General features: G+C 35.1%; 1 protein-coding gene across 2 annotated transcripts; it reads left to right on the top strand.

Annotated features, from left to right (window-relative positions):
* Positions 1–4873: 4873 nt before the first annotated feature.
* Positions 4874–9125, top strand: LOC123555641 (uncharacterized). Of its 2 annotated transcripts, none has more exons than XM_053548974.1 (4): positions 4874–5697; positions 7268–7438; positions 8016–8183; positions 8696–9125. In XM_053548974.1, the coding sequence occupies exons 1-4, from the start codon at positions 5530–5532 to the stop codon at positions 8726–8728; spliced, it is 540 nt and encodes a 179-aa protein (XP_053404949.1). In that variant the 5' UTR covers positions 4874–5529; the 3' UTR covers positions 8729–9125. The 2 variants fall into 2 exon arrangements, with proteins under 2 accessions (XP_053404949.1, XP_053404948.1); XM_053548973.1 differs by having other exon boundaries at positions 8456–9125.
* Positions 9126–9835: the final 710 nt, after the last annotated feature.

Below are 9835 nucleotides of genomic sequence, written 5' to 3'. Positions count from 1 at the left end.
TATTACATTTATTAAACCTTTGTAACATTAGAAAGTCTGGTTAATGACCACGCCAGTGTAACATTGTACTTAGTCTACTTTTCATCGATGTCAAGCGTGATCAGCGTTGATAATAGTACTAATTTAGCCAACTATGTTCACGCTTGTCTGCGATAAGAACATATCTAAATGCAGTTATGTACTATGTCAGCAGTTTTATTTTCTACAACGCAATGGATCCGTAGGATGCATTGTTTTGAAGTTCATATTACAATGATAATTCGTAAGAATTTTTAAATGTCATATTTGAAAATGGTTATTTGTGTTTTGTCATTATTATAATTATCATTATTATTAATATTATTATTATTATTATTATTATTATTATTATTATGGGTGTTGTTGCTGTTGTTGTTGTTGTAAAATTATAAAACAGGTACACAGTACTGCATTCAGTAAATACTTTGAGTCTCATTATACAATTATCGGCATATGCTTATCATAATCCTTTGTTTTGCATTTAACTTGCTGAAACAATTCCGAGATGCTAAAAAATGGCTGTATTCTCTTCATATGTGTTGTCATATTTGGTCGAATTGGTCCGATTTTCTTCATTTGGACGGTTTGAAATACAAAATACAAACAGAGAAAAACGACTTAATATAATTATGTCATTGAGGCCAGTCTGAATTTTTGCACATACTTTTCCTTTACAAGTATGAACAACGGAGATGAAATATTTACATAACCTGTCATACGTTCTTTAGATCAGTAAAACATTGTCTATATATTTATCCAAATAACACTTTTTTTTCTAGAATTCCTGGTTGTGATAACGGCTATCTCTGGAGCCGGTAAGTAAGATATCTCTGTTGTCTTACATTTTAATTTTGCAATGTGTCTTTTATCAGAATGAAAGTGAAGTAAATGAAATATAATAGCAGACGATACACAGAAAAACTAGTCTCACTTCTATTCACATCAATATTTATGCATGGTCATAAGCCAATTACATTTTCTGATATAGTTATTCAAATAAAATTCCAGTATCTATTTATCTTACCAAAAAATTAAAGTTATCGAGTTCTGTTTTTGCATTTTTCTTCTCTCCGAAGTGGATGTGTCTGTTGTTCTTGTCCTAAATATGTTTATGTAAACTCTAGCAAGTCTAGATAATTTGACTTTTAGGACTACAAGTTGGAAATCAAAGACAGTTTACCGAAAATTGCAAGTTCATACTTCTGTACAAGTAAAGTATCTTAAACAAATATAGCTAGACAATAGGAACAAAATTGTGTTGTTATCTATGTCATTTCATGTGTGTATGTACACAATCATTTTTTTTTTTTTTTTTTTTTTTTTTTGCTTTCAGAATCACTAGACTGTGTTTCGTGTCAGAGTATTGCAGACCCGCGTCACTGTAATAACACGAATACTAGAAGTTGCCCTGCCCACCAGGTAACCCTATAACTAACCAACATCGTCTTATAAAAACACATCATATTCACTAAAGATAAATTTGCTTTCAAATTAAAAGAATTATTTCACACAAGAAATGATGAACGAAAGTTATATAAATGTAAAATTGTATGTTCAATTTTAGGATGCCAAGAATAAATATAAAAAATAGTAGAACAATCAGTGACTTTAATCCCTTCGTTAACCCTCATCATGCTTGGAACGATTTATTCTGCCTTTGCGACCAGTGTAGGTCCTGATCAGCCTGCACATCGCTATTCAGTCAGTATCTTTTTGGTAAGCACCCCTTTTAACATTTAATGGTACTGTCCAAATTAAAAAGATGGACAAGTTCATTATAGAAATATAGCAGGGTAAGGGTTAATTTCTGAATAACACTGTCTTTCAGGTCTGTTTTCTTGAAAAAGTCGGAAATGTTTACAACATGGGTTGCACAAATTATGAGGTATGTGAAAAAATACGCTATCAAATTTTGAACAGCCCCTGTCAAACCGAATCTACAATTAATTTGCTTGTTTGTGGTATATGCTTCCAAAAGGATTATCATATAGATTTTATTAACTATCACAACAGCAGTATTAAAGTGTCGTGTTGCGGCAATAAAAAGGTTTTACCTTGCTTCGACTTAGTATTATTTTATTGGTTTGGTCCTTTTGGATCATGGAATCCATTAAATGATATTATAATACAGTTCCGTCTCATTAACAGTTTCATTCAAACCGAGTCTTTTATTATTTTGCATAGTTGCGTTCTATGCTTCCAAAGGATCTCCATACTGATTTTAGTAAGCGGAGCTCTATAGTAAAGCAATAGTGACTCCATGAAGGGTATAACATAATACCAACAAGCACGCCAATTTATGGCAGCTGCTTCTAATGACGAAAAAAAGCTAAATATGCCAATTTTCAACAACTACTCCCCCGACCTCTTAATACAAGGTGGTAACCCTTCCCGGACCTGCGAAAAATTGGTGCTACACGCCTCGCCTATGAGGCTTTTGCTCTCAACTAATGTCCTACTAATAAAAACTTCTGGATCCGAGCTTGATAAAATATATATATTTCTATTCAATTACAGCATTGTGGCGGTGTTGCAAGTCCCGGTATTGTTGGGAGAAGTGTATCAGGAAAACAAACGTCCTCCAACTGCAATGAATGTTGCTCTACTGATGGTTGTAATGCAGACCTATGTAGACATCTTAAGCGTAAGTTGTGGTTGTAAAAAGCGATCGTCTATTTTTTTCCCTAGTGCGAAATAACCGTTTTAAACTAAATTCTAGTATACGTGTTTTCCAATGATCTGGATCTTCCATTTTATGTCGTGATTAAGGGATGTTGAATAGAGGGTAAATGTGTGCTTACCGAGACATTCTCGAGTTCAGGCACTTTTTAACCACTTTTGAAAGTGTACGTGTTCCGTGGCAAAACGTAAACAACTTAATTATTCAATTATGACTGAAGACACGTTTCTTACAGATCTCACTAGCATGGTTAAATATGACTGATAGACAGTAAAACATTTATAACGGCCAACTTCGAAAATTTAGTCCGTTGTTTAAGCGCTATTTGCAATACCCATCACTTTGCATGATGGCCTTAATCAGTATAACGTAAAAACGAAATTATTTTATGGAAACCTGTATAAACCAATATAAGACTCTATAGTTCTCACTCAGTTTTATTAACGTTTCGGCCTTAAGGCCTTTATCAAAATGACAAATTCCGAGAATTACTCTACATCATGGCGTCTCATAATATAACAACATTTGAAATACAAAACCGGAACTGACGTCACGTTATTAAACGTCAACGTCAAATCCCGCTAAAAAGCGATACACATTTATGATGCACAAGGACTGTCTTCTGGCCTAATGAAGATATGATTAAAAAGTAAAAGACTTAATGTGCAGAAACATAACTCATAAAATAAGATACTCATAAAATTTTGCACTCAACCATCTTTGTTTGTTTTAGCTTTTTGTTTGTCATATATCTATGGTATATAAACGTTCATTGTCCTACCAACGAATTGATTAGGGTATAATTTTAATTTGTCTCCCATGATAGCATTGGGACTTCACTAGCTTTATGTGTTTCTGCACATTAAGTCTTTTATTTTTTAATCATATCTTCATTAGGCCAGAAGACAGTCCTTGTGCATCATAAATGTGTATCGCTTTTTAGCGGGATTTGACGTTGACGTTTAATAACGTTACGTCAGTTCCGGTTTTGTATTTCAAATGTTGTTATATTATGAGACGCCATGATGTAGAGTAATTCTCGGAATTTGTCATTTTGATAAAGGCCTTAAGGCCGAAACGTTAATAAAACTGAGTGAGAACTATAGAGTCTTTAAACATTTGGTACCCCTTAGGGTAAATGCTGTGTTATAAACCAATATAGATTTTCCTTATTTTCAAAATAAACAACTTTCGCACCCAGAAGTGAAACTGCGTAAACGGGGCGGGTGGTAAATTCCAGTTAGACTAAAATGTAATTATATTGTGCTATTCAGATGCGGCTGTAACAAATTGATTATGTGCAATATTTTTCTTCTTAATTAGTTAATTGTATTTATGCAATATGTTGCATAGAAAGCGAAATAGAATTAAACTGAACATCTAATTTTAGAGTCATTAGTTTTTTCCTGTTTAATAATTTGTAAGTAAATTCTTGAGTTTGTATATGTTGAACGTACGGTGTTCCGCTTGAACCATCGATATTTTCATTTATGAACCCCATATCTCGAAATTCGAAATCAATGAACTACGATGATGAATGGTGAAAACTCGAAACTACGATGGTGAAAGTCAAAACACGAAACAACAGTGATGAAAACGCGATATCATTTCGCGTTTTCACCATCATGGTTTCGTGTTTTCATTATCGTGCTTTCGACTTTCGTCACCGTAGTTTTGACTTGATATTGTGTTTTCATCGTCGTGGTTTCCTGATTTCGACGTTCAAGGAATGGGGTTCAGGAATAAAAACTTTGATGTCCAAACACCGTATTAACGACAATTACAACCTGTCGTATTTTTACAGCAACAATGTGTGTTGACGATGAGTCGGTGGATTGTGCGAAAATGAGCAGTTTATTTCACATTTGTAAGGATACACAAAAGGCGAAGCTAGTATGCCCTCAGTTTTGCAACCTGTGTACACTAGGTAAGTGAGACGCGCTTTTTGCAGGGTAAACGTGGCATAGCAACAAGTATACATAATGAAATGCGGTTTCCTAATTTTCGTTAAAGATCTGATCTTCAAAGACGCATTACGAAAAGTCGATTCATCTCAGTAATCGCTGTTTGCAGAATAAATACATGCTGATTTGATTGTATCCTGACAATCATATGATATATGTTTTACTAGTGCCTGTCGACTGTACCGCGGTAAATTTGTTATCGTTTAAGTGGCAGGGGCCAGTTTCGCATTTGGCCCGGGTACATTTTTTAAATAAAATAGACATATGTACTTTACAGGCATATATATTCAACTGGTTATTTATGATGTTTATAGAACTAAGGATTCCTGCGTACGAGTGATTATTGTGTAAAATAAATATGTGCACGTATCGATTTTCCTAGCTCCATGTAGACGGCCGGGTCTAAAACTTTACCTGAGGTAACGGAAGTCAGACGAATTGGAAATGGTCCTCCATCCATCCAGCTTCAGCTCAAATTTGCGGAAAAAGTAAACGGTTATGTGATACTTTTCTTCCCACCATTATTTTCGTCTGGCCACATGCTTTAAAAATATGCATGTGTTTTAGGTCAGTCATTTGCAGATAATACGGTACAGGTCGCACAAGGAGTGCATTTTGGGCCATTTTTGTCTAAAAATTTAGTGTCCTGAAACCTGCGTTTTACTCGTTTTTATCACAGAAGAAACAGAATCGGCAGACTGAAAATGTCACATAATGAAGTGCTATGTCTATGCGAGACATTCGCTCAATAATTGCCTTGAATTTGTCGAAACTGGATTTTTTATGATTTTTTTCGCACTGGTATCAGCGCAGAGTTGTGGAGTTTTCAAATTTACTGTCCCTTGCCCCCATTACTAAATCTAGTTGATGGTAATTGGTCGGACTGGTCGCAATGGAGTAGTTGTGACGTTTCGTGTGATACCGGGCTGCAAGTTAGGTCTCGGACTTGCACTAACCCCGAACCTGCCGGCGGTGGTCTTGATTGTGTCGGTAACAGCACAGAGTCGAAAGGATGTACGAATAAACCATGCCCAGGTAAAATTTAAGTTAAGTTCAATCTAATTATGTAACTTTCAAACCACCTGTATTAATTCTGTCCCGTGACTTTGGAACATGGCGGGAAATTAAGAAACATGTTAGGTGCGATTCATCAACAGGTTAAAACTTTCCAGTGGTGTCTATGCCACCAACTGCTTCAAAGCCGTACCTCATCAAGTTCCTTTATTTGCTTTGTTTCTTCCTCGTGGCTTGTGTGTATTACTTTGTCTATGTATGTTTGTGGGTTTGTTGGTCGTATATATGTCTGTGAATGTACTGCTGTGGGTTGCAGTCTGGGAGGCTTCGTCCTTGCTTTTGGAAAATTGCTCTTGTTTACAATTTGGAAGGAGCCATTCTAGTTTATTCAGTGTATTAAAACATTTATTGATTATTTGCAAAGGTAAGGTATTCCTGATAGCTATAATTATGGAAGATAATATTGTATCTATCTTAATGAAAAAAAAAACGTTTTAAAATATTTTGAATATTAGCTGTCGGCGAAGTTCATATTTATTTATTTCATAAATGACCAACCTAATATGAACTTTGGACACATACTTGAAAAATAGTAAAACTTATGTTTGTCGTTTAAAAAAGCACTAATATTGCCCCTTGACTAGATTAAAACGCTATTAAGGTAATTCTGCACGTTTGGCAAACCGGAAGTAATGGTATAACGTCAGCTATCCGGATAACGTAAAAATAAAGCCCGGACATGACATTCGGAAATGAAAATCGTTTTAGGAATTTAGATGGCTACCCTTGAGTAAATTTATTAAAACAGTAACGTTACTATTTTTCTAAAGATAAATATTATATTAAAACAGTTTGACATGTTAAATAATTCCAAATTATGTCCTTGCAATGAGTTTAAAATGTTCGAATATTTCAAAAACAAGCACACGGATCTAAACATTTTATTTAAGCATACTATAGGTATTGAGTTTATTTATGACTGTAAATTCCATTAAAACCCACACTGTGAAGAAACTTTCTATTCGTGAAAATGTTATCAAAATTTTGATTTTTCCCACAAACCCCATTTATGCAAGCCATTTTGATGTCCAGGCTACCAAAACAAATCAAGCACACGACCCTATCATTTTTATTTGACGAATTTTCTACGTATATTCTGAAGTTTTGGAATAAAACAGTATTTAATCAAATTCTACAGTGTAGAGAAAGTTTTGACTTGAACGTGAAGAACTACCTTACTCCGTATGGAAATATCAATCCCACATCCTTTTAATTGTTTTAGGATTTGCTTAGTACTAGCAATTTATGTCTGGTAATACAAATGCGACCGAAAGCTAAAACAATTTCTTGAAATCATGATGACTATAAAGTATATTTATTTTATTCCACTAATATGTACCATCAAACTATGGTTATCTTCCTTATATACAAAATTGTATTGAAATACAAACGCTGTTTTATCTTGCTAGAAAATTATCAGGACTTCGAACTACTATAAGAATACATAGGCTGACTTCAAACGGGAACGAAAACATTGCACATTCCTAATTCGGAAAATATATCCATTAATTTAATTAAACCTCCATTTCAGTTCATGGCGGTTGGAGCTCATGGTTGTCATGGGGAGCATGTTCCAAGACATGTGGCATTGGCATGCAGAACCGGGACCGATTGTGTGACAACCCCCACCCTGATCTATTCGGTGACAATTGTTATGGAATTCCAGTTGAAAGCAAAATATGCTTACCAGGAGCTTGTACTGGTATGAATGTTTGTATATGAAATATTCATTTATCAAAATATCACAGACAATACTTATGTATAAAACTTGTGATACAGATTTGTAAAAACGTGGTCTATGTTTGCTCACGTAACGTACATGGGGAAAGTGGAGCAAGGATGAATATTTAACAGGGGAAGCCACATTCCTAAAACATAGTCTCCCTACACCATATACCACAGCAGCGCAGACACGCACATACACAGATAAACAAACAGACAAAAATAAGAAAAAACAACACAATGAGGTACCGCCCAATATACACGCGCGCGCACTCGCGCGCGTGCACACACACACACATACACACACATAAGCTGAACTGTAAATTACGCTTTTTTATATCGAAATAGCAAGTTGCACAAGGATTAAGATCATTTGTATATGTAGCAGGATTTAACATGATAAACCTTTATGTTTTATGATACGCCCATATGAAAGAATAATGGGAACACTGAATGATGCTTAAATTTTTAAGAAAAATAAAATTAAACATATCTGATAATGTGAAATCTTTTTAGGTTATTTAAGCACCGCGATAAAATTGCCAGTTTCTTTACAGACGGTGGTTGGTCTGACTGGAGCAGATGGAGTGATTGTTCTGAAAGCTGTGGTGGTGGTATTCGTTCTAAAACTCGCACATGTTCGAACCCAGCGCCATCTGTGCTCGGAAAACAATGTGAAGGGTCTTCCGAAACATTCAGCCTCTGTAATAAACAAACATGCCCAGGTGGGATTACACATCTTATAAGTAAACTGCTTTTGACAGATGTATTATATAAGTTGAAAAGTTCTCTTAGACTATATGGAAGTGTCCGAAAATCCGCGAAAATTGTAGCGTTTCACGTTCATCAAGGCATGTCATTATAGTATTAAGTAAAGATAAATCAATTTTGCTTTTGCACTTTAGTTTTCGACCATTCGCGAATATTTCCGCTCGCAAAACATCAGGAATCGGCAAGTCGCGAACTATTTGATCTGCAAATATAACCACTATTTCAGTATATCATCAATGAACAACTCCTCAGTTTACACAGATTATGAATAATTGTCGATCAAACAGTAACTTTTAGAACAGCGACTAAGATGTATCCAAACATGTTTCAATCACCTTCATGCGACGGAAAGGCTGGCAGCCACATATCTAACCGACATGATATCTTTAAAGGATTTTGTCGTTTAGCCCCATTTTCATGGGATTACGGGTTTGTGGATACATTGTGTAAATTTCTTCTATTTCAGATAAAAAGGTATATTTTCTTGCTGCTAGTGTGAATAAAAATGGTTCAGTTCTTGTATTCTCATCAGTTATAAGCAATTTCGGTAATGGGTACAACGCTTCCACGGGGAGATTTACATGTAACATTCCCGGTGTGTACTTCTTTGCTGCGACGCTTTCTAAATCTTGGCATAGTGCTTCCCGCATGCGATGTTACTTATGTCTGAACTCACAAGCGAAAATAGGAACTCAACAGTACCCGCATTCCAGTGATCGTTATACTGACGCTTATGAATTTAGCATATCTGGGACATTTCATTTATATAGAAACGACGTGGTTGATATTTGCACGTGTGAAGGAACTGCGGCTCTTGAAAAGGATAAGAGAACATCTTTCACCGGATTTCTTGTAACTGCAGATAATTGATTAATTAAACGGCGTTTATTTTTCTACTGTTTACGTTTTGTTTATTTGAGTAATGATATGATGATAAGTTAAAGATATTCTTCCATGTATGGTTGTGTTTCATTATTTTAGAAAAAAGCAAATACCGTTTTTTTTTTTTTTGTTTTTTTTTTTTTGTTTTTTTTTTTTTTTTGTTTGTTTTTTTTTTTTTTTTTCTTTTGTTTTTTTTTTTTTTTTTTTTTTTTGGGGGGGGGGGGGGGGGGGGGGGGGGGGGGGGCGGTTGTTTTACCATCGCACATTTTATGTCTGAAAGAAAAGATGTACTTTAAGCAACTCAATGTGACGGACGTCAAAAATGACTATCAAAGTCAATGTGATAGAATTAGACACAGTTATTGTTTCTTAATTATTGGTTTGAAATAAACTTGAAATAAACTCTGGGGCACTAAGCGGCACTAAATGGTCACGTTATCTTTTGTTTGCTTGTTTGATTTGAGTCAAGCGTCACTTCAAACAGTATTTCATTCTGTAACGGTGGGTAGTTAACTTAACCAGCGTTCCTGGATTCTGTAACAGTACTACCCTGATCTCCGCAAGTAACTGCCAATTTCTCAACATGAATCAGAGGTGGAGAGCCAATGATTTCATACAGCCATCAGGTATACCCCTTGTAAATAAACAAGTGGCGACGGAAATATTTTTGCACATATCTTGACGTGTGATTTCCATGAAATTGTATTTTCAAACGATTTTTGTA

The sequence above is a fragment of the Mercenaria mercenaria genome, chromosome 7 (genome assembly GCF_021730395.1).
Source record: "Mercenaria mercenaria strain notata chromosome 7, MADL_Memer_1, whole genome shotgun sequence".
In the NCBI taxonomy this organism is placed as follows: domain Eukaryota; kingdom Metazoa; phylum Mollusca; class Bivalvia; order Venerida; family Veneridae; genus Mercenaria; species Mercenaria mercenaria.
The sequence above is the reverse complement of the archived record's forward strand: the minus strand, read 5'-3'. Positions and strand labels throughout refer to the sequence as shown.

What these genes read in the sequence shown, in the direction of transcription:
- LOC123555641 (XM_053548973.1), top strand. Translation starts at nt 5,530, where the DNA reads ATGGTAATTGGTCGGACTGGTCGCAATGGAGTAGTTGTGACGTTTCGT. An exon ending in TACGAATAAACCATGCCCAG is followed by an intron (nt 5,698 to 7,267) that starts GTAAAATTTAAG and finishes CCTCCATTTCAG; the next exon opens with TTCATGGCGGTTGGAGCTCA. An exon ending in TAATAAACAAACATGCCCAG is followed by an intron (nt 8,184 to 8,455) that starts GTGGGATTACAC and finishes CCACTATTTCAG; the next exon opens with TATATCATCAATGAACAACT.